We start from the raw sequence: 27,349 nt of genomic DNA on the forward strand, positions 1-27,349 counted from the left end.
GCATTAGTCATCCTTGCTAAAAATATTGTACCGGTTTTACCACGGTTCACTAATTTTCGAGTACGTGGTTCCCGTCAGTGCGCCCGTCAGCAATACCCATTCCCGAATGGTCCACTGAAACAGGAAATGATGAATCTTTCATAGTGTGTACCCAGACTGTACAAACACCTTCGTAGTCCGACCCTTGCATCCACTGAATTGAAGTTTACGATTGGCAGCACCAGACTGGTGTAATTCTTCAATACAACAAGTAGTAGTACGTGACGTGTGTACGGTGTACATCGCCTATCCTGAACTTCTGTAAACAGGCCAAACAACTTTCTAGTCGTCTGTGTGGTAAGTTATAGTTTTAAGTGTTTTGCCAGGACAGCTGGTTTCTGATTACTCATATGAGTTAAAAGCTTATTTATGTATGCACCTTTCATCACATTGTTTTGCTGATCAAACTTATTTTAGCGACAGATACTTTTTTACATGTAGATGAGTTGGCGGATGAGTAATCATGAAAAAACAAACAAACAAACAAGGAATAGAGTTGCAAAAATACTGACCTTCCGTTTGATGCTTGACTGGCTGCGTCCATTGCTTGTGCGTATGTCATACAAGTTTCGATTGTGATATAGGGTGTTTCTAGTATTAGTACACTGATGGGAAAGAAAATAACATGTCAAGAAATGTGAAATCATACTTTGGTCTGTCTGAAAAGTTAAGTAAGAAACTAGCAGTTAGCACTGGTGTGCTGTGTACAAAATAGGACTAATCATGACAATTATTGAGTCCAGCACCATGGATGTATTATATACAGCCATGACCAATTATTCAAATACATACATGTATTTTTATTACATGATTTCCATTTATTTCCTAAAGACAGAGGTAAAAGTTAGATGCTGCTTGTTAAAGTCTGAAACTGAAAGATCGGTCACAAGTTTGAAACTGAGATCCAGATCCCTCCAGTTAACATGAAGAAAATATGAATTTATAAATGTAAATAAACATGTAAAACTAAAATGTGAATGAAAGATTGAGAAAAGTAAGTGAAAATAACAACAAGAAAAGCCATGCCAACAGAGAGGCTTGTTGAGATAGTCACACTGCATTAAATTTAAGGGATACAATGGCACACCCAATATTAATAATGGTGCAGATTTTTCAGTGAAGTCTATCATAACTGTAACTGGCCTAATTTGTGGTCACTTCTACCTTTTTTGCACAATTTGCAAAGTATGATATAATAAAATATTAAGCATGTGGGTAAACTATGAGTTTTTTGGTTTAATGCAAATGGCAGAATTAATTTGTGGTTTCCCACATACATAAACTTGGATGCAAAATAGTTAAATGTTGCAGTACTTGTAAGTACTTGATATTGTCAGCAGCAACTCAGTTAAAATCAGTAACCAAACATTTCAGAACCCAGCCAACCTTTACAGTTGTGTCCCACTATTTTCTTTTAAAATGATAGTTTTATTACCTCATACATTTACATGTTCCTCTTCAAATTTTTTTTTAAATGCCCAGATATTTTGTATTAGTAATATAATCAGACCTGTTTGATAAACTCATAATGAAAAACTTAAATCTATATAGCTTTTTATGAATAAACAGTTCCTTCAAAATGGACTTCTGTTGGTGTTTCCCACCAGACCCATGTATAGATTGCTATGCTTACAAAGTCACAAACTTTCATTGGTGGAAAGGAAGTCAGTGTGATTGTAACATGTATAATCAATGGAGATAAGTGTGATATTTTGACTGAAGGGGATGAATGCAGGATGGAAGAAATGTGTATGAATGAATGATTGAATCTACCAGTATATATCAGTCCAAAACACAAGTACTTCCTGGTTACCACCCCTACTTACAAAATCATGCAAAACCTGTATTTTAACAACAAATGAAAATTAATGGTGCCAATCCAGAGCCTTTTTTGTGTACTCTATTCTGTAGTTTGTGTGGATTATATTTAACCATTAAGTTAATGATACAGTTTGTTATAAAAAAATGTACAGATAGTGCATTTCATTTCACATTGTCACAAACAAAAACTTTTAGGTACGAGAGCTAATTTGAACTACCTACCCAACCTAATTATAATTTTTTTCTAGTGTGAAAGGAAACACAGCTTTTTTTAAATTTGGCATGCTCATTTACCCAGCGTGATACTATAACTGTGTATGGAACATAGTGGTCATTCAGTGAGTTGAAACTTTGTTTTATAACAACAATCACACAAGTCAGTGACATTTCAAATCCTTAGCCTGACTGGCCTTGGACCTTGTCCACACGCACTGCATTCTGGAGGACAAGTGGAGGTTGGGGCAGGGGTGATTGCTGCAAATGTAGTCTGGTTTAGTGATGGACGATATGAGCCTCACCATACATGAACATGTACATGTACATGTATGCTGACTTTTAAGAATCAATGATTTGTTTCAGAATCACCTGTCAATGAGACGTAACCAGAGGGCAGGAACCACTTCAAGCTGTCAGCAGGAAAATCTTCTACCTTTGATGCCACCTCCTGAAATAACAATTCATTTGCATCTTGTCTAGTGGAGGAATGTTTAGGCTGCTGCATGTATTGTTAACTTATTGACAGAAAAGTTGGAAGGAAACACAGCAAAGCCGTGATTATCAAGCATGGAATGCACTGCCCGCTATGATTTCACAGCTAAAAGATCAGATGAGTTGTCGTTCAGGGAGGGAGACACTCTTAAGGTAGGCACAATCATTACCTGCTTCACATACCGGTCCATGTAACCATTGCAACCATTCTTTGCTTTAAGCTCATTCAAGCTGGATTTTTTAGGATGGCTTCCTTGATTGTTAATTTTGCCACACATACCCTAATCCCAGAATGCCTCTGAAACTGTGTGGACCTATGCAAGTCCTCACAATGTCTTCTAATCCCACAGTATGTGGACATCTTTTGTTGGGAGGTCCACACCAGGTGTGTAGGCTAGCGCACATGCAGGCTTGTCTCTCACGTGCAGCAGACTGCTTGGCAAAAGGCAGGAATGTACCAAAACCTGGGCACCCAACTAACTGGTTACCCAAAGAATTGGGTACCAGAAGAAATGGGTTGAAGTTGAAGACCTTGTAACCCAAAGAATTTGGTACCAAAAACTTGGTATCCAAAGAACTGGGCACTCACAGAACATGGGTACTGAAAGAACCGATTCAGTACCTGGTTCTATTTCACAGTTACAGTAGTCATCCACAACTAATGCCGTGAATTCCAAGTAATCATTCCCTGATTTGTTATGCATATTTACCAATTCCCCTGTTTGATATGTACACATTACTTCTCTGCTGCTGTTTAATCCAGATATTTCATCTTCAGACCTGCTATTTCTCTACCCCTCGACATGGGATTGAAAATTGCCAACAAATTTCAATATAGTTAAACATTTGGGAGGGAGGTAGGTGTGTTTTTGAACATGAAAGGTTTCAGTCACATATTGTACATGTATGTGTGTGCATATGTTGTTTGCTCCAGATGGGAATACCATACGGAGACAAACACAGCTTTAATCTTGTCGCATCAAATGTTATTATGTATGTTACCATCTGTGTTATAATCCAGGCACTCTTTCCTGCCAGCTCATTTTTCACTTCGCGTATCATGAAAATTACAAAGCACTGAAATTGTACAAAATGATGATAATAGAGTGAAATCTGATATTTTTCACATCCCGAACGAGTTCTTTGAATTTGTTTCCATCGATTGAATGACAGTGAAGTGATTCTTTGATCAGCTTTCGTTTTTTAATTAAAAGTATCATCATTTGATTTGCCATGATTTCTTGTCCAGTTAAAATTTGTTATTACTGAAAAGGGCTAATTCCTCAAATTGAATACCAAAATCATCTGTCATTTATGAAATCTTCTGATATCTTTGTTTAGGTGATAATTGATCCAGAAAAGAACCAGGAAGATGACTGGGCAATGGCAGAACTGAGAGGCAGGACCGGAATGGTTCCCAAGAACTACATCACCAGCCCCGAGTGAGCTTACATCTCATCATCTCAATAAGCAGTATTTATAAAAATGGAATTATGGCCTAATAAGGAATGAACTTTCAAAGGCTTAGTTTTAAGTTTCCAACAAATTAAAAACTCCAATAATTAGATGAAACCACAAAAGAGGAATGAGGAAGCGGACAATTGGCTTAACAGCTTACACAGAGTATGGACAAAGCACTTTGTAGACTGTATAGAAGAGCTGTCATGTCTGAGTGCCACATCTCACTGTGTCCCACTCCTGGGTAGCCAGTTGGTATATGCACAGAGCAGACTTTCATGATGGCATTACGTCATTTTGTTTACCAAATGTTATGAAATACGAAATGACCAACTAAAACCTAAAAGACAAAAGTTGTTGATTTTAGATACATGTACATATACTGTGCATATGAGTGTTGAATGTTATTCCACACCATGGAAACAAAATGAACCACAGAAAATAGCAAAACATAGGTCCCTGTCTTTGAAATACTCTCTTAGTATTGTTGATTATTTGCCACAGGAACATAAAAACTTGTAGAATATAAAACCAAAGATGGAAACCCTTTTCATTTGAACTCTGCATTTAAAAAAAGGCCCATGTGATGTTTGTACTCTAGATGGTTTTACAGAGGTCTGTCCAGAGCCAAAGCTGAGGAGATTCTGCTAGACAAGGAGCCGGATGGTGCCTTCCTCGTCAGAGAAAGTGAAAGCTCCCCAGGAGATTTCTCACTTTCCGTCAAGTGAGTGTGCAGTAATATTCAAAGAAAAATGGACTCACAGACAAGGCTCTTTGCTTCGCTAAATTTGGCAGCATGTCATGGGGCCAAAGCATTCGGCTTAGATGGAGCGGTCAGTAGTAGGGAGTAAGGGTGTTACTTGATAGTGCCAAGACTGGAGTTTCTACAGTGTTCTGCCTGGTGTCACAAAATCCATCATTGCATTTTTGTTGCATTCAGCTGGGGCCTTGCTTCAGCTTTGTTGGGCTTGCCTCATTGCGGGAGGGGGATGACAGTGGAAAGATCTCACTCCCCCCTCTCTTTCTTCCAGATTTGGCAGTGGGGTGCAGCATTTTAAAATCTTGGTCGATAAGGCGACTCGCCGAGTATTCTTATGGGTGAAGAAATTTGACACCATTAACGGTTTAGTCGACCACTTCAGGAGGAACAGTGTGAGCAAAACAAACAACAAGATGGTCCTCAGGGACATGGTCAAAAAGAAAGCTTCTGTCACGGTGAGTACTTCTTTGTTACAAATTGAGGCTACATGTCAGTTGAACTGTCCAGTGATAAATGGGTACATCCCTTGTTGTCCCTCCCTTGACTTAGAAGCGGGGAGATCAAACATTCATCAACTTTGATGTATGTGTACCAATAAGCTGGTCAAATTGCCACTTAACTTGATAAAGGTCATGACCTAGAAGGTCTAAACTCAACTATGATAGTGCTTTTATACTAGACCTATGGCAATGGCAGTAGCCATGGAATGAATTAGATTTAAAATACGTATTTGTACATGACTTGAATGGCTCCTGCCCGGCTGTTAAAAGAGATTGACTGAGGGGTAAAATTCTTAGCTTATGATTTCTGAGTGCAAAAGAACGATACCGTAGAATTTACACATCCAAGTGGTGATAGTGAAATTGTGACTGTGGAAAGATTGCCCCAATGTGCATGGTGATTTACACAGAGAACTGTGCTTGTTGTCTAGCAGGATTCACATAATGCAAATGGATTCACCAACAAACAGCAGCACACCACTCAGAAGCAGCACTATGTGAGTGACAGCACACTCTAGCATGTTGCAGGCTGGCATTATTCGAAATAGTGCTCTGTAATTTGAAGAAAACTTTCATAAATTGCATGGCATGTTATTCTGTGTAATAAGTTCCCAAGCATGCTGAGGGAAGAAGCGTTACTTACCAGATATCAGCGAAATGGTTCCTGGGCATGGGCTTGTTGTTTTGTCTTGAGTGAAATGCAGAGAAAGTTTAAAGTTTGGCATGATTCAGAACGGTAGACTTGTGCACGTGTCTGATTTTTCATTGCCTAGGGACGATGTGTGCCAGTCATAGGCCAATGTCTTCTTTGACAGGCACAGCAAAGGTGTGTAACTATGGAGTTTCCATTGCCCAGTTAGTCACTGGACGCCGGATGAAGTGTAAACATACATAAGTTTCTTTATTTGTTCCGCGGAGGTTGTGTACAGTTGTGTAAGAATTCTTTTTTCATTTCCGCGGTTGATGTATTAACATATTGTGCTTTGTTGGGTCAAAGCAAATTGCAAGGTTGAAGAATTTTCACGGAAAAAACCCTCCTCCAGCAGCTCTTTCGGGTAACAAAATCTGATGTCAACTGGTTAAATGCATCGTCAAGACATAAAGGCATCGCACTACATTGTTTTAACTGCAAGGCATTCTAGGATAACAGCTCTACTGCAGTGTGCCTTTCTATTTTGTTCAGAGCAATTTGTACAGTATTAAAATTTGATTTTATTTGGTTATGTTTTGCACGTGCTACAAATTAACTGGTATGCTGATAGGCTTTTCCAGCACAAGGCAAGAAACAGGATTAACACAGTTTTTAAGTGGATAATGGTTTCATTTAGTCAGAATACTGATAGGCTATAAAGGTACTTTGCTGTGACTGCTTTTGGTAGTCCCATGTTTGCCATGGAGCCAAAAACAGACCAAATGTTGGGCCTAAGCTTCTCACTCCTACATGCAACTGGCCATGTTGCAAACTATGTTGTAGTTACTTTGTCTCATAGGGCCACATGTGCATACATTACCAACTCAAGTTGCTGAGATCAAAATTTGAACCAAAGACATGTAGTTGATTTGTTCATCTGTACAGGACTCAATACAAGGAGCCTGTGGTTCAAACGGAATAGCCGGCCAGTTTCAGCAAAAACAAGTGAGTGATTAAGCTTTTCTAGCAGCGGGTTTCAGCTAAATGAGATCGTTCATTTCGTGGGGAAAGAGAGAAATGCTAGCAAGCTTACCTCCCAAATGTGCGTGCAACAAGAAAAACTTAAAGGCCCATATTGCAGGACCCAGAGACAAATGGACATTTTAGGCGTGTGCTGTGTGTCCGATAACACAGTTTAAATGTGGGTTGTGAAGAATGGATTAGAAAGCAGAAGTCATTAAATTTGAAACTGATATGGTACATTTTAAATTTGTTGTGCAGATTATTGAGCCCCAGGGAAGCACAGGAAATGTCAACATACCTTTAACAATCCACATTGCACCACTACTGGTACATCCTGGATGGCAGCACACATCAAAAAGAAACATGTAGTTCAAATGACATGGCAATGAAATACAACTTATGTTGCAGATATGGCTAATAATTGCTCATCCATCAAATGTTACCTAATTGTTGGAGTCTGTTTTACATGCAGTTTTATCCCCTGTTTGTTGCAATGTTTATTATTATTTGTGTATTCAGAGTCAGTGGGGGAAGGTAGCCCAACAGAAGGTGATGAAGCCTCCAGTGGACCTAAAGCCTAGGGTGAGTTGCTGTCAACCATTTTATGTATTTGTGTAATCGATGTATTTGTCTAATCTCACGTATTTGTGTAATTTGTAATATTGTTTTGGTTTTCTGACAAAGTTGCGCATGTGCTGTTTTGTATTATCTGAAATCCAGCCAGGTCACTTCAGTTGAGTTTGTGTTGAAGTCCGTCGATATGTTGTACGTAGCTCTTCTGTGAAAACAAACACTGAAACCCCTGATTGCACAACTAGTTCATGGAAAGTGGTCATCAATGTAGCAAACATCTGCCAGAGCCAAACATGCTTAATATTAGAGGGAACACTGTCACACTCAGTTCCTGTAGGTGCTTTATTTGCCCTTTGCAGTGGGGACACATGGCTAAAAGTTTTAATGTCTTTCAAACCACTTACATGTATGTTGGACATAAGTTTTATTGTTGAGCAAAGGAATAACCTGCAGTGTTTCCTCGAGAAGAGCCTTGACTTCTGACCTTTTGACCCGACAGGTCAAAGCGATGTACGACTTTGAGCCCCAAGATGACAACGAACTGGAACTGCGGGCCGGTGACATAGTGGAGGTATTAGACAACTCTGACCATGACTGGTGGTATGGCAAACTGAGAATGAAAAAGGGCCTCTTCCCCAGCACTTACGTTCAGGAAATAAAATAACTACTTTCAAATCCCCCCCTCCCCCACTTCCTTTTGCCCTTGCGGTGGTCAAAGGTCAACCGGGAAACACCATTTTTTTCCAGTCTTCAGTTTGATTGAATGTATATTTCTGAACTTGTAACGGCAAGAAAATCACCTTGAATACTGGCAAAAGGTCAGATGCATAGACTGTAAAGTGCGTAGGTCGCTTTTCTGTTTCACAATCTTTAACAAAGATTTAAATGACTCTATTAGTCTACCAGATACCAGTACAAAATTGAGAAAAAGACTGATGTAGCACCTTAAACTTGGCTCGTCCTCAAGCTGTGATTTTAAGACTTAGCTCAGATCTTAAGACTTGTTAGAAAAACCCAAAATAAGGCAGAAACACAACCTTACGTTACAAAAGGTTGGAATTCACACTGGAAGGCTTTCCAATGTATAAATAACTAGAGTAACTTGTATTTTTTTTAAATGTCTGTTGAATCAGATAGTAGAATTGGGCAAGTTGGATTTGGGAGATTCAAAACAAAATGCAGTTTTACCCTTTCTTTTGTTCCCTATTTTCATGCCACATGTTGGATGACCTCAGTACAGTTTTTTAGGCACAAAAAAATTTACAGCTTGCTTTAAAATGCGCCAGGCATCATGGTTCTTGCCAGTCAGTTGAACAGGGATCCTTCATCTCAGCACTGATTTGTGATGATATGCAAAACCAATTAGCATACAGTGAGTTTACAATTCTTTTTGTTGTGATTTCCATTAGTTTGGTATGAAAAATAACGAAATCTGTCTCATGTAGACATGTAAAGAGCTTTAAAAGTGTAATGAAAAAAATTCCAAATTGGAATTGTTTCCATTTCTGAGTTTGAGATCAAAAGGGCAAACTTGAAAACAGATACATAACAAAATAGCCGAATTCAACCACTTTACCCAGAACATAATTATTGATTTTTATACAAAAGGAGAGTGCCGTGATCTCAGTTGAAGAGCAAGGAACAGTTTGTACAAGCAGATGTTAATCCATAATAATGACTTTTTTGACCCACTTGAGAAAAGGGTGTCATTGAAGACTGAGTTTGGTGAGACATAATTCTGGGATTGTTTCTTCTTTGCCATAACTGCCACTGCTGAGCAGTGTTTCAGACCTTGGACAATAAATTATTCTACCAAAAATGCACCTCGCATAACACCAAAACCTTTTCTAATGTGGGTTATTGTAATGAGAATTTTTTTCTGAATAAGGCATGCTATTACCATGATAAGTGCATCGCTACATTACTTGTAATCAGAAATTGACCAAATATTTAGAAAGAGCTGGCATAAATCATGACAGCCAAATCGAGACTCAAGAGTGCATTTTTCCAGTAGAAATGAGCTTGCAAGAAATACTTTTATTTTGAGATTTGTATATAGTATAATATTTTAATCTGTGGTATGCATGATTTTGAGAGTGGAGAGGAATGTATCTCCTTTCAGCATAACTGCAAAGTGGAAACCTGATGATCATGTAAGGTATATAATTTTTTCTTCCGTCAGATTCATAATTGCGGTAAGGAAACTTTAAGTGATACATGTATATACATGGATTTTGGCCAAGGGCAAGTTGCATGGAATTTCTACAGGACACATTTCACCATGTACATGATAGAAGGCTAACAATACATTATGCAGTGTATACTGTTTAGGACTGGTTCTTGGTCATTATGGTTTTAATAGTGACATAAATGCCTGGCCTTATCAGCTTGATGACAACGGTGTCCCTCGCTTTACTATAGCTGTGATCATGACATACCTAGCAAAATGTGACCAAGCATAGGTGCAGCTGATTGCTTAAAGAGAAAGAAGCTTCTTCTCTTTTCTGTTGACAAACTCTGGCTTTAGGTTGCCCCTGTCAGACAACATTCAAATTTGCTTTTGAGGAAGTATAAATTCACAGTAAAGAGTGCAAAGTTTGTTTCCACCACTTATATTTTTGGATAGTGTTCATATTTTTGTGAAGACACCCCTTTTAGCAGTGCTGCTTGTGCTTGTCATGACCTCTAGCTGTATTTTTTCAAGAGTTACATGTATACCCTTGCAGGCTGTTAAGGCATTTTTTGTTTGTGCAGCCTTATATTGTTTATTTCAGAATCTCACCACAGCTGTAAATTATCGATGAATATTATGTACTCCAGTAATGTACTGACAGGGATCAGGTTTATAGCCAACTGAAACTTTGATGCATAACTGTGCAAAAAAGCTGTCCGTAGGTTAGGTTAATCTATCCTGATGTTAGATTATTATTTATTTTTTTATTTCTAGAGTTTAAGTTTTAAAGAAAGAAGCACAATGCACAAGACCAACAACTTTCCACAACATTTTTGATGTCAAGTTGAAGTATCTTGTGTGTAGCCTATGACCACTGACTGACTTTGGAAATTTAGTATACAGTTTTAGGGGGAGTAACACAGTTGTGCCTTAATTAGCCTTGGTTTGAAAAGTGATCCAAAGCCTTTTTACACTGCTGTCATCTATGAAGCAAACCCATATTCAAGTGTGAACACAGACAGGCTGTCTACAACAACATGGCAAAAAAATGGTTCCTTTATCCCGCTGTGTAATTTATCCCACTGAACTGAAATTTCCGAACCTGTTAAAAAAAACCAGAGTTAATTTTGGGGGTTTAAATGAGGTAAAAACTACCCTAATTGTATTTTTAAGCATTAACTATGCATGCTGTTTGTACATATATGTATACACCGAGACAAATGCCTGTTTTTGCATGATAGGCATGTGGTACATTACATCACATCGCAAAAAGGCAAATAACCCATCTAAATTCAACATGACGGAAAACATTTCTTTTTATCCACTCTGCCTGTCTGTACATAGTTTGTAGATAGATGCATTGACCTGATACTGGTAAATTGTATATTTAGATGCATGGCATGCTGACAAGCAACCAGACTAATTGTATAAATTTTGTTGAAGTTATCAGTGCATTTTGTGTCTTTTTCTTGCTTTTTATGTTTACATAATTTCATGTAGAAGTTTTCTTTTCTAGATAGGAATCAGGGTTTTTTCAAAATGCTTAATTCCTTTAAAACAATGTTTTTGAGTGCATTCAGAACTTTTTTTCAGCCATTGAAAAAACAAATGTACACTTGGGAATTCAAAATTATGTTACATCTTGTAGAAAATTCTACCGAAGGACCAAGCAGACATTATTTTCATTTACAAAACGTCAAAGACAGTATAAATTTGACATTTTATGTGTAAGAAAAAGTATTGCAAACAAGACATTGTTTTTGTATTAGCTTTGACAACAGTTATGTGGCTCTCAATATCCACATGTACATACATGTATACATCCTGCAAAACTGTGTGCCCATAATCTGAAAATGGTTAGATTTTGGTCACTCACTTTTGAATATGCTTTGTTGTGAAAGGTGAAATAGACTAAATGCTTGATTTGTACAACAGACGAGGTGCTAGTAGACAGTTACCAATCTAAATGTGCACCAGGTTTGAAGCCAGGAAGTGCTAAAATATTTTACCAGTTTGGTTTATGTAAACATTGAAGTTCCTTTAGCATTAATCCATACCACATTTTGCCTGGTCTGTATAGCACAGACTTTGAAAAATTGTTGACACATTTCCTTGTTTTTTTTTTTTATTCCTTTGGGTCACTGAAAGTAATTTCTTTGTGGATATGCTGCTTACATTAGGTCTGTTAGGTTTCCTATGGGTGTTCTGTCTTGCCAAGACTCAATTTATTTTTGTATTATGCCTTTCAAGAGGGGGCATTTGGGATTTTTCGTTTCTTATCAAGTAGATAATGCTTCAATATCATTTTAACAGGGGTGACTGATACAGAAAATGCATTTTGGAGTAGAGAGAGCTTTTTAATAACATGAATAAATGAAATATGAAGATACCGAGCATGTGTGTCTGTGTTCGTTTTATGCCCTGTTACCACCTGTTCTAAGGTCAGAAACATCTGGATTCTGAGTGCTTTCTTGTTGTTAAGTGGCCAAAGGTACATGTATCTCTAGGCAAAAGAATGTCAATTTCAGTGTTATGCTGGCCCCAATTCTGGTGCATTAATTTGAAGAACAGCAATTTTTTTTCTTTAGTTTTATAAGAAATGTTTTATTTGCTTCCTTAATATGGCCATGAACTTCTCTATTAAGGACTTCAATCTACAGTACATGTATCTTCTAAGTTCTACATGACAAACACGTATGAATGTCTACGTTTCTAGTATTTGCCCATAAGCATGTATGCTATTGTCTGCCGTTTTCATCCAGTTTCTCTTTAAGAAAGAAAATAAAGTTCCGATTAGTAAAACAACAGGTTAGATCTCATTACATACAACAATCTACATATAAGTAGTCATAGGCAACTTAATAATACAGTATACATATAACTGTCCTTTTAAAACACAAAAGAAAAGATTTTTTTCCCACTGTGAGAGGATATCTTGGCCTGTTAGCACTGTGCACGAGTAATGTTTACATCTGAAAAACTTGCTGTGCTAGTACAAGTTATTGAAGAAGTACATGTACAAAAGCCAGGACGCACCAGTCCAATTATGGGTTTACCAACAACTTCTTGCTGTGCACTGGTGATCTGTGCTGTACATGGGCCACCACTTGGGCAATCCAGTCAGCATGTCATTTCAAATCAGTTCAAAAAATTCAGAATGCTTGCCAAACACTACAGTCCTTTTGGCCCCCTGTCATTTTCAACTGAGGGACTTGCACAGGTAACATGGGGGACAAACAATTCACTCCGCAAATGCATGATGTACAGTGCCTCGGCCAGCTTTTATTACAAGCACTACATTAAGTGTTCATCGTTCCTTTGGATTTGATTAGCATGAAGTGGAAAAGGTTATAAGCAATACATCTTTAACTCTCCCATTACAATCCTTATTTTTTTTTTACAAAGTCATCTCAACATAAATCAATACACATCCTTGCAGCTATACGTAGATTAGATACTTGTAAAATAATTTTGTAAAACACTTTGGAAGAAAACACCATTAACCCTCCTATGCTGAAGTCACTCTTTGGGTCACTTGGTAAACACCTCCAAGAAGCACAGCTGTGTTGTGTTGTGCACTGCACCAACGGTCCCTCACAGGAATATCAGATTGCACTTTTGTGCTGCCCAACAACTGTGCTTCACTGTTTCACATGCATAATTGTGCAGTAAACCAAATGCAGTGAAGAAGACTGCACAAAAGACCCTGTGTCAGTTTGTGCTGGCAACCAACTGTGTACACACTGAACCTTTGCATGTTTGTGTTCAATGTAGAAAATACATGCACAAGAGTGACTATGGGCACTCGTGCATATTTGTGCTGAAAAACCAAAAGGAGGGTTAATAAGCATGGTTGTTACTATTGGAAAAAAAATATCCTGGTAATATTTTATATGAGGAGTAGTCCTGCAATATAAATTTTACACATAATTTTTGTTACTCACATAGCGCTATTCAACAATTTAAATGTTACAAAATACAACTAATGTTTAATAATATACAAATTGTATATGTGTGGGGTCTATGTAGTTCTTTTATGTCATGAAATTCATTAAAAAAAGTGCAGCTGTCAGTATGACTGACCATTAGACTGACCACAGCCACAGCTTTCATTGGGACAATTCAGATGAGCATCTACATGCAAACTCTCCATCAAAATACTCCACTCCAGCAGTATGCCATCACATAGCAGGAAAAAAAAAATAAAAAACTTATCAAATACAAAAATAAATGCCATTTGACTGTACTCTCCACTTGTCCCTCTGTCAGTTCTTCAGCATTGCTGTTTCCCTCACAGCACCATTTCTGTGCTCCTGTTTCGGTTATCTCTTCTCGTGAAAACATTCTCATCTTGTCCACATTATTCTGTACTATGGTATGCAGTGCTAGCTGCAGCAAATGCAATGATTACAATCCAAGCGCAATTCAACACTTTCAGCTGTGGTACAACTACCACATTTGGTCCAGGGCAAAGATTGGTCTGGGAAGTGTTCCTTATTTCACCTCAAATCTCAAGCAACTAAAAGACCATGAAAAAACACACAAACCAACATCACTGAGACAACTTGCAAGGGTTTTCCTTGTGCATACGTGTATTTCCTAAACCTGTGGAGTTATCATGTTGTGAAGGACCAACATGACTCATGGCAATAGGGTCTCTTTTTTTCACAAGATGTCGCCCAAGTGGGAACTGCTTCACGTTATTAACAAACAGGCCACTGTCAGAACTGGGAAATTTTCATAGAGCTGGTAAACATAGAGAATATTGGCTCAGGCTACCAGCCAAAAAGTCATGCAATATGCAATAAATACTACTCGTGTCTGGTTCCAAGCCAACTACCTTTCCACATAATTTGCCATGTAATTCCACATATGTAATTCCATATAATTGACCATAATTTTTCTGAATGGGACCTCCATGACACTCAGTCCAGGTCAACTTGCAAAGGGTTTCCCTGACAGAAGTTGTCACATGCACCATCAGTGATCTCAAAATTTGAGGGAAATGTAGTGAGGAAAGGGACACAATTTCCCCTTCTCTGCACCGTTCCTCACCTCATTACCCTCTTTGATCAAGGACAGCATTTTTCCAGGTCTACCTTATCCAACCTCACAGACCAACCCAACACACAAGAAATTTGGCACAGTGTAAACCAAAACCTCCTGTCAACCTAAGATGGTGTCCGAGTTGTACTGTCAGGGTAGTACAGCAGACATGAGCACCCAACAACTAGACCAAACAAGTCACAACAGTGACTCTCTCAGAACACGATGCACTGCAGCACAAACTACAGAAATTGACAATTAAACAAAGATGACATTACATGGCACTGTGTACAAAAATAAGCAAGCATGCAAGATACATACCACAGCTTCTGCTCTGCACATCATATCTTTTTTGCCCTCCCACCATTTCATCATTATCTCTTTACGTCCATTCATTAACTCACACATTATTATACATATTAAAGTATTTATAGGTACAAGAACGGAAACCATTCACCATGTTACAGTTTTTGTACACATGATTTTTTGTTTATGCATAGATGCAACACTATCATCTTTTAGACCTATGCTTATCAATAAGCTATGCATTAAGAAGCAAATGCCTGATTCACGTCTTTAATATAGCCTTAAAATGAGTTATACAGCAGCAATTTTCTACTAAAAAGTCTTCCAAAGTTGCTGAAACATTGTTTCTGTGTGCATTGAATAGATGGATCCATAATACAGAACAGACAAAAATACCATCATTGGAAATCATTGGAAATCACTGGCAATCATTCTTCCTCCTGTATTATAAATTCTCCTTTCACCCTTCTGGATAAGAGTTTCACATCATCAAGGTCTGCACGATCTAAACATTCCAACTTGAAAGTCGCCACTGACCAACAGGCTCAGATCAGGATCAAGACAGCCTTGCTGTTGGATTCAACAGAGCAAGGGACAGACGAAAGCAAGGGTATGATGACCCCAGCACAGTGGCAGTTGCTGTGTGAAATCACTGGCTCATGGATGGTTTCTAGATCAACAGCAGGCACAGGGCTTTAGACAGAACAGGGTGGGGGGGTGTTGACATGTTGAGTACATCAAGGTCTTGTGCTCACTTTGGTCTGTTGTGATATTGAAAATACAAGGTACTGAAAACAAGGGACACTCCCACAATCATGACCACTTTACAGACAATGATGAACTTAAGGAAAGAGGTTACATATACCTTAAGCTGCTGGTGAATAACCTACAGGTACTGGTAATTACATTACACCACATCTCTGTTTGGTTTTTGTCTACTACAACTTTGACAAGGTGTGCCACTACTTTCCTCTTCCTGCCATCTCAGTAAGAATTCACGGCTGGCCAAAATGCTTTCATCTCACTCTCTCTCTGCATGGAAGGAGCCAGTGATTTTAAGCGATCATTTACTTTGGCCAGTCAGGCTTTGTCCAAATTACCTGGCTAGGGCTCACAGGAACACACAGGTCAATGAGAAATGGCAGCAGCCACTTGCTAGCAGCTTCTCAAGCTATCGTGTCATTGTCAAGTAGTTTCACCATGGCCACCAACTGATGCCATTGTGCATGTGCTATCATTGCCTTCAGCCTCAGTGAGTTACGCTCGAATCTCCTCCAGGTCAATGTGTGAATTGGCTTTTGAACCCCTGCACTTCCCTGACAATTTCGGTTTTCTGAGTTACATCAATCGTACATTCACTTTCTCTCCCACAGCACTCTTTGCGCCAGCAAGCTACAATGCCACTGGCTAGACATTACTTGCTACACATACAGCATGTTTGGTTACTTCCTTATTGCATTTGTCACAGGGATGGATGGGCATATACAATCTGTGCGTATCAACGAATGATCTCTGGTTACTTGAAGTGACTTCAACCAGGTCAAGAGATCATACATTGATTTCATTGGCAAAATGAACCTGAAAGTAAGAATGCAACAGGCATTCAAACACACATATCTGGCCTTTCTTTTACAACGTGAGCCAATTTGCCACAATACTTAACAATATTTTTGAACTACAGAGTACTAACAATGGTGTCAACTTTCCTTAGCAATGTTTGACTACGCTGCCAAGTTTCTGCATTATACTGTAGGACACCCTCTCAAAGTAACCAGCATATGGTTACTTCTAGGCCAAGCTTCAGTAAGCACAAGAACTCACTTAATAAGAGTCAAACTGAATGAATTTACAAATGGATGAATTTGCACTTGCAACAGTAAACATGATGAAAGTGACCGAACGTGCCGATGGCAAGAAAGACCTCTGTGTGGATTTAAGTTCATCTGAATATTCATGTTGGCACATTCAAGGACTGCACCTTCAGAGCTCACTTGTGCAATACGGCTAGTCAAACAGCAAAATAGAACAATCTCAAGAAGCAATTGTTGAAACCTCGGATGACAGGAGGTTGTCATTGAGCCTCATGTCACAAGGCCTTGCATCTATGTGGCTGTAGTCAAGGCTGTCCAATTCACTGCATTATAATGTGCAGCACTGCCTGCATCCAACTGTTAAAACACTTCATGTGATATTTGTGGGTTGTGTTTCCTGCTGAGGAAAAGCACCAGGGTGAACAAACAGCGACTGTTGGCCAGGTCCCTTGGAGTCAATTGAAACTCAAAATTCCTCACCTTTTCTCCAACTTCTACCCCCTCCCAAAAAAAAGCATTCTCCTGTTTAAAAACAAATGCAGATCAAGTCTGTTGAATAACTTTAAGACTATACCTCGTTTTCAAAGACAATTTCCAAAAGAATAAGAAAATCTATCGGCAACTGAACAGGAATATGAAAATTGCTTACGGTTCATGCTCCTTTCACAGACTACAAAAAAAGACAAAAGAGGAACTAAAGAAAACATGAACCAAAATGCATGTGTTTGATTTTGTGTTGGAAACAAAGGTTTTTCACAGCACAAAAATCTGCAGTATGTCACACTGAAGCCCAACTTCAAGTTTGATGCCTGTGTAATGTGTACCAATTATCCAGCGTGCGCTCTCATTTCAAACGGCCTGTTAATTATGCTTACTATCCTAAGGCAATCTGGACTCACGCGCCTCCCGTTATTTGATGAGTTGGACGTAGGAGGCGGGGAAAAGCCCCTTCATGCCCATCCTCTGGCCCGCCTTGGGCCGCAGCCGGCCCTCCCACCAGTTCTCGTCCAGCTTCTTCAGGATCTCGATCTCGTCGCCCATGTGGAACGTGATTTCGCCTTCCTCCTCTCCATTGAAGTCAAACTTGGCCTTGGCGTACTCCGTGGTGTCTGAGCCAAATTCCCCATTGGCTCCAGGGGGGTTCTGCAATAAAATGCAAAGAAAAAGAAAAAGGTTAAGTTATTTGTAAATATATCCACAGCAAAGAAGCAGCCAATGGAAATAATATCAAAGTTTGATCCAGAGCAATTGCATTTTCAAACAGAAAGGTTAAGTAGGCCTACTGGAACATCACACTTTTACACATGCACTTTCCTATGGAGCCAGTGGTCCACTAAGCGCCATAGGAAAGTGCACAAGTATCTAATCAAAGTGTTTGAAGTGTTGGTGGATAACTTTTTCAATCCCCCCCAAACTAAAAGCCCTAATAATTGCTTTGGTGCTGGAAAAGCATTTCTTGTGTCCCAACTCCCAACCGGTGTACTGTCAGGCCAAGCCTAAAAGAGTTGACAAGATACAGCATTAGCTTCTCAAGTCAAATCTCAAGGCAGCTGATCTAAACAATGAAGTGCCAGAACATCAGGCTCAACTTCAGCATGATTCCTGATTTTTCTACAGTCCTGTGCAATTATGGCACATGAATGGCTCCCAAGGTGCCTGGCTACACAGTGGTCACTTTCCCTTTGTCTGAATGATTATAACAGTGCACTTCTCTTCCATCAGAAAGCTCAGTCCTTAGATTCTGTATAGTTCTTGTCTTGTGCCTGCTTTATAGATAGATGAAGCACTAAACTACTTAAATGTCAGTGCAACTGCATCAACACCTTTATTTTGTGTCATTGACTTCACATGGAAACAAGGTGCATTAGACGGCATGCCTCATGGAAAGTTTCATACATTGTTCAGACGTCTTCACAGCTTCAGCTGTGGTTTTTTTTAGCCTAACCAGACAAATCTTCAGAGCTAAACAGAGTCACTGGGCACGGGCATTTCCTGTTTGGTACATGTATTTACTATTCTATTCTCGTGACAAGAAAGAAGCATCCACTTTACTTTGAAATAAGTAGAGTTATCTCACTTTGAGCTATTGTGATTTTACTGTAAAAGTGGTGTCTCACTCCGTACCAAATAATTCAATCCCTTAACTGAGGGCTTTCATGAATGACTGTGGTGGCAGAAATGCTTTGTTTGGTGTTGTCTGAAATGCTTTGTTTGGTGTTGTCTGAAATGCTTCGTTTGGTGTTGTCTGAAATGCTTCGTTTGGTGTTGTCTGAAATGCTTCGTTTGGTGTTGTCTGAAATGCTTTGTTTGGTGTTGTCTGAAATGCTTTGTTTGGTGTTGTCTGAAATGCTTCGTTTGGTGTTGTCTGAAATGCTTCGTTTGGTGTTGTCTGAAATGCTTTGTTTGGTGTTGTCTGAAATGCTTCGTTTGGTGTTGTCTGAAATGCTTCGTTTGGTGTTGTCTGCACATGACGTGGCACAAATAATGAGCAACGGAACTTGTGAGTGAAGTGCATGGCCAACTTGTTTTATAAACTTCATTCAAGACTTGTTCACACCAATGAAATTACGGTTAGCAAGAGCTGACGAGTGCAATGCCGAATGCAACGTAACACCATCACTAGCAGTCAGTGCCCTCTCTCAATATCTCATGCATGGATCCCAAAAGCCTGTGCAGAGCGCCTTTTCAAACAACCCTAGGCTGATCTAATTTCATTGTTTGTTTATTACCACCGCTCGCCTCGATTTTCCCCACCATGATTTCATTTCAAATTTGATATTTGATTTAAAAAATAAAAATCCCACCTACTTCAACCTTGCAGACTATTCTGCACTGCTAAAAAGGGTGTTTTGTCTTTCTCTATGCTACTGCAGAAGTCTTACGCTAGCTACAAATGGCCCCGTGCTGGTCCTTTATGGTCTATATGCTGCCGTGTGTGAACTCCTGGACATGATTCCTGACGGCATCACAGTGCAAATATCAAAGGCCCTCTGCATCGAAAAATTTGACTTTAAGTAATGATTAACAATAAGTTAATTTTGATCAGTCTAAATAAGACTTGAATCGTTCCTTCCACTGGCCGTAAGTCTACTGCCTAATGGCCAGCTCACCATTTCTTTCAGGAAAATCTGCTGAGTCCGGCTGACGGAGGCTGCTTTGTAGTAATCCACCAATTCGTTCAGCGTGTTGAATTTCACCACCCACAAGAAAAATTTGTTACTGAGGTCAGTTAGGATTTTGAAATGTTGTATTGACTCGCCGTACCTAAGGATAAATAAAAGCAGGAACAAGTGATCATCATACGGTAATTTTTCAACAGCAAGAAGTAAAAAAAAATCTCCCCAATGAGAAAACACTTTCCAAGTTTATTAATCCTGTATGTGCTTTTGCATTTTGAGGTTTTACCCATTTCAGATCTAATGCAAACACTTAGATAAGGACAGCATTCTGACTTTTGGGGAATTTTGGAGGCAGTCCCCACCAGAAAAGGCAACTTTGGGAGAGCCCTACTGGAAGGGTTTGTCTTAAGGTATCCTAAAAAAATCACCCAAATCCAATGAACCATTGAGAAATGGCTCCCAGATCCCACAAAATCAAACAGCTAGATACAAACAGGTATCTACCAACTTTTTAAAATTCCAAAATTGTAGTTGCCCTGTGTTGGTTTGGTACACCAGAAGATTTCTGGTGATGATTTGGGTTACCTGTGAGACCAAGTGGTAGGCTGTCTTTAAATTCCTTGATTTATCCCCTCCCCACATATACCAAGTTCCAGCAAGTAATAATACAATTGGCAGAATTATCTTCAGGATGAGTAATTTTTTGCCGTATGAAACGTATGCACCTCAACAGCAGTTCACTCCTCCAGAGTTGAGTCAACAAAGGCATACATGTACATGTGGGCCTTTTCTAGTAACACAAATATATACGTGTACAGCAGTGGGGAGAGGGTTAAGCTGGCTTAATCCCAGAGAATGCATTAGTGAGAACAAATTCTTTTTTTCTTTCACTGCTCTGATCCACATATCCCACTGGGAATCCAACTGAGGCACAAGGAAGTAAGCTTCAGAAATCACTAACTTCTCACAAAGCCATGCTTATTTTGATTCAGTCCATGAATTTTTAAAGAATCTGTAAATTAAATGTTTTGCCCTCTACATCTCTGCACGTTAAGTGAAAAAAGGTTGACACAAAACAGTGTGTGCTTACTTGACTGACAAGGAGAAATTCTTTTCATTGCTAGGGTCACTCTCGCTCCTGCGAATGACAAATGCGCCATCTTTTTGCTTGTCCAGCAAGGATTCAGCACCGCTTCTTGTGACTTGTTGCAGGAAGCTTTGTACAAAAAAAAAAGTGGACTTTTTCATTAGTGAGAAAAAGAAACATTCCTTATTGCCTTTCATTCTCACATTAAATAAATACCATTCTTTAATGGACTTAAATGCAAATGTATATCTACACTGTACTTTCGCATATTGCAAGACTCATTTATCATTTTATTTAGAAGAAAAACACAGGTGAATATGATAAACCCTGTTCCATGTTAAGTTAACGAGAGTGGTAATACTGTTGATGCCATGAAAAAAGGGATACCTACTGGCCTGCAAAATACCCTGCACATTTTCAACTCCTTCCATTCATTAGAAGCTCAAAGTGCCTCGACAAATTTTATTCAGTCACTTACCTGCATGGTTTGACTTTGACATAATTCATTGGGATCAGTCCTGACTTTTCACCATCATAAACAGCAGCGCTGAACCAGTTTTCTTCGGCTTTCCTGAATATCTAAATATGAAAACATGAAATAACAATAATTCTATCAATAAAAACAACAAAGGGGTGACCAACTTCTGCAAGCACCGTTTTTGACTAGAACAGTTGGAAACCTTACATGTAGAGTTCATGCATAGAGTAAATGCATTGGTGGCATTTCCGTGGTGCCTCAGAGGCTGTTTATGTTATTTTACTTTAATTACAAGTCCAGCTTATCCCAGTGACACATTTCTTTCCTCCTAGGGCGCATTAACGCACAACCTCATAGATTTTTATGTATCTGTAACCGGAACACAAATTGAAACTCGCTAGTTCAGCTGATTCCACCATGTCCCAGCTGAATCCCAGCTTGGTGCAACTTTAAGCCTCCATGAACCTACAAAATCCAGGGATGTTTCACAGGATTTGTAATACTGAAGAATGTAAACATAGAACCCAACTATTTGTTTCCCACAATGGAGATTTTGAAGGACTGGAAATATTTCTCTTTCAAAAACACCCCCTGGAGGAGTATAAGGATGGAGTCTAAATCTACAGTTTTTGGAGGCAAATTTCAATGACTTTGCTCTCTTGACCATGATTTTGGACAATTTGCAGAGAAAATTATAATGGATCCATGAACAAAGCAAGGAAGATGGGACATAACAAAGAACATTTTGCAAACTTTAATATTTCTATTCTGAAACATCATGCTGTCGTTTCAGTAGAAATTTCTTAATCTGGTATAATTACATGTACATACATGTACACACATGCATGTACTCAACTACTGAATCAAAAATAGAACACAATACAAATGTTAACCACAATGATCTCATGCTCAAATCACTGAATTTTTGACAATACAATGATTCAGTCATTTGGAGAATGAACTATTTCTTTGAGAATTCCTCCGCCAAGTAACAATGGGTTCATCCACTGGCAAACCCTCTTTCACAGGTGTTTACGAATTTCAGTTTCTATTTTGATCTTTTCCCCAATTACACAAAAGTGATAGTTCAAATGGAATATCAAATTACTCACATGTGTGGTACTTTAATGCCAAGATGGCATTAAAATGAACTTTCCAACTACGTGTACATAACTGCTTAGTACAGAGATAATGCCAAGGAGAACGTCAACATTTTTAAGGTGCTCACAAGTCATACAAATTGTTCTGTGTGACATGCATACAAATAACCCCATGACCTACTGCCTGTCAACATTTTACTCAGCATTTTATGAACAAACCCTCATTGTTTCCCAATCTCAAGTAAACCCTAACCCCCTAGGGATCACTGAAATCCTGCATAACTTTGTTGGGTTCAGCATGGTTAGGGTTAAAACCCTAACCATGCTGAACCCAACAAAGTTATGCTTTTAATGTTATACTTGTTACTGTCAATCAACCACTTTCCCTCCTCTGCTAAGCCACCAGCTTCATTTTTTACTTGTCCTTGATTTATTAAATCATTTTCTATTCAATTACAGTTTTAAATAATGGAAAAGCTGATTGCTATTGGTATGATTTTCAAAGGGTTAAACAACAAAAGTAAAGACCCAAGTAGTCTGTATTGGGCTCGTCAAAAGAAAAATCCAGTTACTTTTCCCGAAGCATATGTACAATGAATGTCACCCCCTCTGCACCTTTCAAGCAGGCAGGTATATCTTTGCATTTTGTCCAGTATTTTTCTTCAGAGATTTTTTGTTTTAGAAGTATTTGGCCATCCTCTTGCACCTTTCAGTGCCTTTACTCATAATGTGGGTTTTAGATTCATTGAAGAGAAAAATGGGTCTGAATAACCAACACATCAATTCTCAAGTCACAAAATAATATTTGCAAGCAGGCAATTCCCCACAAAAGTAGAAATCTGGTCGCGCTGATACCAACCCCCTGACATGCCTGATTACCCACATTTTACACAAAACGTTTAATCAAGACACAAAAGTTACATGTACAATGTATCATTTCCCTTTTTTTGCAAACCTGTTTTGTTCAAGAATTAATACTTACAATAATCAAGTCAGTGACCAAATGTCCACTGAAACCTGGAATTTCCCAGCTTTAACCCCCCTTGAACTACATGTACACTAACAGATGTGTATCAACAAGGAACTATACATACATGTATTCTGTCCTATTTTTTCAATCTAGTTCCCAGACCTATTTTTCAGATATTGAACGGATGTAGTTCTGAAATCTGGGACACTGTAATGGTAGTACTCAGCAACCAATAGAAACATAGATCTTTTCATTAGCTGACATACATGTAGCCCACACATGTACACAGTAGCCCCATTTATGATCAAAGCAGCTTAAGCATACATGTTCATTCACACATGCTTGTTCCACAGTTGTGGGTACTACTCCATCTACAAGTGTTGAAGCACAGATATTGTGGGTACCCCAAACCAATAATAAAGACAACTTTATGTCCCCACAACTGGGTCCTGACTATAACCAAATCCTACATGTATATTGTCCCCTTGATGCAGTGAAGGCATACCCGATGGGCGGCTCATTATGTGACCATGTTAACAGGACTGATCCTGATATATACTGATAATCCCAATGACCTACATGTAATGGTATGGCATGAAATACTGCAATTTTTTTTTTGAGGGGGATGGAACGCATACATGAAATGAACTTGCTCATTGCAGTATATTCCACCCTCCAAATTTAAAACTGTCACCTCATAGCTGGCATGGTGGAGTGGTTGCACTGTAGCTACAGTTAACAAAATTATTCATATCCCTTATAAACTCAGGTTTTGTGTGTTTTTCTAAAGAATGAAAAGTGGGCACATAATATTAGGGACATAGTTGAATACTTTTAGCTGTCAGGTATAAATGACTAATGGCTTTGGTTTTTAACTCATTTGCATAAATTGTTTGTTTAAACTCGGCATACCCTTCTGCATGTCATGGTATTTGGCCATATTCCTCTGAAATGTACATGCTCAAGACATTCCCAAGATTCTGCATGTTTTGAATATATGCAACAATGCATACAGCCTCTAGGAATCTGTTGGGAATGTCATCTTTTGCAATTAATTTGTGGAATGTCATTGTCAGCACTCTGCTTCTAAAGTATTAAAGTGCAATCACGGAGTCTTCCTCAATTGAAGTGAACATGGCGAAAACTATGGAACTCAGCAAGGTTCTCCACATGAGCACTGTGAATGCCCATTTCCACTGTACAGTTCATCGTCAAGAAGTACAAGAAGTTCAGTACTGTGAAAAATATCAGCAAGCGTGGGTGGAAGCTAAAGGTGTCTCCTTGTCTGGTAAGGAAAATGTGCCGTGAGGCCCATTCCAACCCAGAACAATCATCAAGGCACTTCAGGACAACTTGGGTGAGATGGGCACAAAGGTTTCAACGCAGACAATCCGTTGCACACTGCACAAGGAAGGGCTACATGGGCTTTGTCCAAGAAAGACCCCTCTCCTCACTCACAGGCATCGAAAAGCTCAACTCCCATTTGTCAGAGGGCACCAAGACAAGGCTCAAAGTTTCTGGTCATCAGTTCTATGGTCAGATGAGATGAACATGGAGCTGTTTGGCCACAGGACTGTTTCCTTTGTTTGGCACAAGAAAGAACACTGTGCCGACCGTGAAGTTTGGGAGGGGGGCTTCTTATTGTAGAGTTGTTTCTCTGCAAGTGGGCCTGGTAATCTAATAAAAATGGATGGAATTATGAAGATAGAGTAGTACATCCAGATTATGCAGGACAATGTCAAACAGTCTGCAGAAAATCTCCATCTCGGCTCCAACTGGACATACATGTACCAGTACCAACAGGCAAAGGCAGTCAAGAAATTGTTCCAGGATTAACAATGTGGAGGTGCTACCACGGCCAAGCCAAAGCCCAGGCCTGAATCCCATCAAAAACCTGTGGGAAAACCATGAAGTCCAAGGTGCATGCCCGTAGATTCTCTAACCTGAAAGAGCTAGAGGTGTTCGCCAAGGAAGAATGGGCCAAGATTCCCGTAGAGCTGTGCCAAACCCTTGTGAACAGCTACATGTACACAAACTGCCTGGATGCTGTCATCAAGAACAAGGGCTTTGCAGTCGACTATTAACTGTGACATTAACTCTTATAGGTAACAGGTATGAAGAACTCTGAACATATCAGGATTTAAACAATGTAGCATTCTCTTTGTTATGCAAATGAGATAAAACCAAAGCCATTAGTCATTTACACCTGACAGCTAGAAGTGTTTAACTATGGCCCTAATATTATGTGCCCGCTTTGTTCTCAACGATACATGTAGCACAATGAACCAAAAGACTGCCACTTTACAGGTGAAAAAGTAGGTGACTGGATGGTTGGTTTGCATTTAAAATTGTTTCCATCTTTTTTCTTGGAAGAATTACGTATCCGACCATCACACTTTTTACGTGTCACAAAAAACAACAAATTTGTAATCTTAACCTACAGATACTAAAAGTAGTGGGTGCCCCGTTTTGAACTTATTGGTACTTGTGACACTTGAAAACCATGACAGTCAAACACAGAACTGTCAGCTTCAGCTATTCACATTCATTTTGTTTCATTTCTTCCTCAACCATATCAACCACGCAGCAGTGCATGTTCCCAGTTGGTGAGGCATAGCATTAGCAGGTGTGTTCTCTCCATAGCATGTTGAAACCATAGGCTTGTGATCCTGACTGCAAAGCCACCTGATTTCAGGGTTTTGTATTCCAAGTGTAGGGTATCCTGCAATAACTCCATTAATCGATTTACACTAGCCTAAGCAATCACAGGACTCTTTAGACTATGCTCATCACACACCAAGCAGCGCAAACTTACAACTAATTTTTGTCCTTTCCTGAAGGATAATTCATCCTCACTGCTCCTTTCAAAGTTATACAGCGCAACTGCTTCCACCATGGTGACTCTCAGTGTTGTCTCACAAATCAACAGCACCAACAACAACTTGCTACTGCTAGTGGGAGTATTAAGTTCCAATGTCTTCAAAGGTTAATTGATGAGTTTCAGTACCAGACTGATTCTCAAGTAGAGAGAACAACACTCATCAAATTCTATGAAGGACGTTTCGACAACCGCTTAAGTTATGGCACAGGAGGTCTGGTTAATCTTAATGCTGTAACGAGGCGATAAAAAGTGACATTAACAAACTTCACTCCATCATGGCCAGGGATGGTGTTTGTCACTCGAACACGCAGTCGAAAGGATGTTGTTGTTGCTAGCTGTGCCCTGTGGCAAGTTCCTTTCTCGTACAACTTTCTACTGTCACCAGTGTTGGCAAACACGCTTTCAAATAATTTTATCAGTGAAAAATGTTACATTTAGTGAGTTATTGGCGAGGGAAAACATTCATGTAGTGTTCATGTGGAACAGTCTACGCAAACGCAATTTACGTGACGGCTATTTGAGATGGCGATTACAATACAACCTGCTCGCTGTCCATATTCGCTATTTCCTGTTTGTTTTCTAGCAATTTGTATGCCTGGTGCCCAGACGTATGGATCCTGCGATGACAACGGTAGGATACCAATACTTCTTTGGCCCAGATGCGAATCGATGAACGACTGCGAATAATGGCAAAGTCTTTCGACTGGCTTACTATCCAGGTTAGTAAATTTGAGTCGACATGTTCTGTGACGTCGAGCGAGAGTTGGCCTGGGCTGATAATCGGAGTTGAAAGGACCGTCATGACAACAGTGCGCTTGTTCGCAGGGCAAATTACTTTTTCAAGGCAAATTTCTTTAAAACAATA

General features: G+C 39.2%; 2 protein-coding genes across 3 annotated transcripts; one reads left to right on the forward strand and one right to left on the reverse strand.

Annotated features, from left to right (window-relative positions):
- LOC110973690 (growth factor receptor-bound protein 2-like) lies at positions 1–12,080 on the forward strand. 2 transcript variants are annotated; one of them, XM_022224696.2, is made up of 9 exons: positions 1–336; positions 2,440–2,721; positions 3,910–4,010; positions 4,628–4,750; positions 5,058–5,241; positions 5,721–5,783; positions 6,863–6,922; positions 7,460–7,522; positions 8,013–12,080. In XM_022224696.2, exons 2-9 carry the CDS (start codon positions 2,644–2,646, stop codon positions 8,175–8,177), a joined length of 837 nt encoding a protein of 278 aa, XP_022080388.1. In that variant the 5' UTR covers positions 1–336; positions 2,440–2,643; the 3' UTR covers positions 8,178–12,080. The 2 variants fall into 2 exon arrangements, with proteins under 2 accessions (XP_022080388.1, XP_022080390.1); XM_022224698.2 differs by lacking the exon at positions 5,721–5,783 and having other exon boundaries at positions 55–336.
- LOC110973669 (growth factor receptor-bound protein 2-like) lies at positions 11,790–27,117 on the reverse strand. Its single transcript, XM_022224658.2, has 5 exons — positions 26,419–27,117; positions 21,534–21,634; positions 21,059–21,184; positions 19,960–20,113; positions 11,790–17,992 (listed from the first exon to the last, which is right to left on the reverse strand). The coding sequence occupies exons 1-5, from the start codon at positions 26,497–26,499 to the stop codon at positions 17,759–17,761; spliced, it is 696 nt and encodes a 231-aa protein (XP_022080350.1). The 5' UTR covers positions 26,500–27,117; the 3' UTR covers positions 11,790–17,758.
- Between the last annotated feature and the right edge of the window lie 232 nt (positions 27,118–27,349).

This window comes from Acanthaster planci, linkage group LG07, assembly GCF_054643075.1.
Source record: "Acanthaster planci isolate LZ-2023a linkage group LG07, COTS_SCS, whole genome shotgun sequence".
NCBI lineage: Eukaryota > Metazoa > Echinodermata > Asteroidea > Valvatida > Acanthasteridae > Acanthaster > Acanthaster planci.

Bases quoted from the DNA above. Each gene is read 5' to 3' on its own strand.
- LOC110973690 (XM_022224696.2), top strand. From the start codon at position 2,644: ATGGAATGCACTGCCCGCTATGATTTCACAGCTAAAAGATCAGATGAG. The intron at 5,242-5,720 runs GTGAGTACTTCT...GTTGTCTAGCAG, and splicing joins AAAAGAAAGCTTCTGTCACG to GATTCACATAATGCAAATGG. The intron at 5,784-6,862 runs GTGAGTGACAGC...TCATCTGTACAG, and splicing joins CCACTCAGAAGCAGCACTAT to GACTCAATACAAGGAGCCTG.
- LOC110973669 (XM_022224658.2), bottom strand. From the start codon at position 26,499: ATGGTGGAAGCAGTTGCGCTGTATAACTTTGAAAGGAGCAGTGAGGAT. The intron at 21,635-26,418 runs GTAAGTTTGCGC...TTTCATATTTAG, and splicing joins GGAAAGGACAAAAATTAGTT to ATATTCAGGAAAGCCGAAGA. The intron at 21,185-21,533 runs GTAAGTGACTGA...TTTTGTACAAAG, and splicing joins GTCAAAGTCAAACCATGCAG to CTTCCTGCAACAAGTCACAA.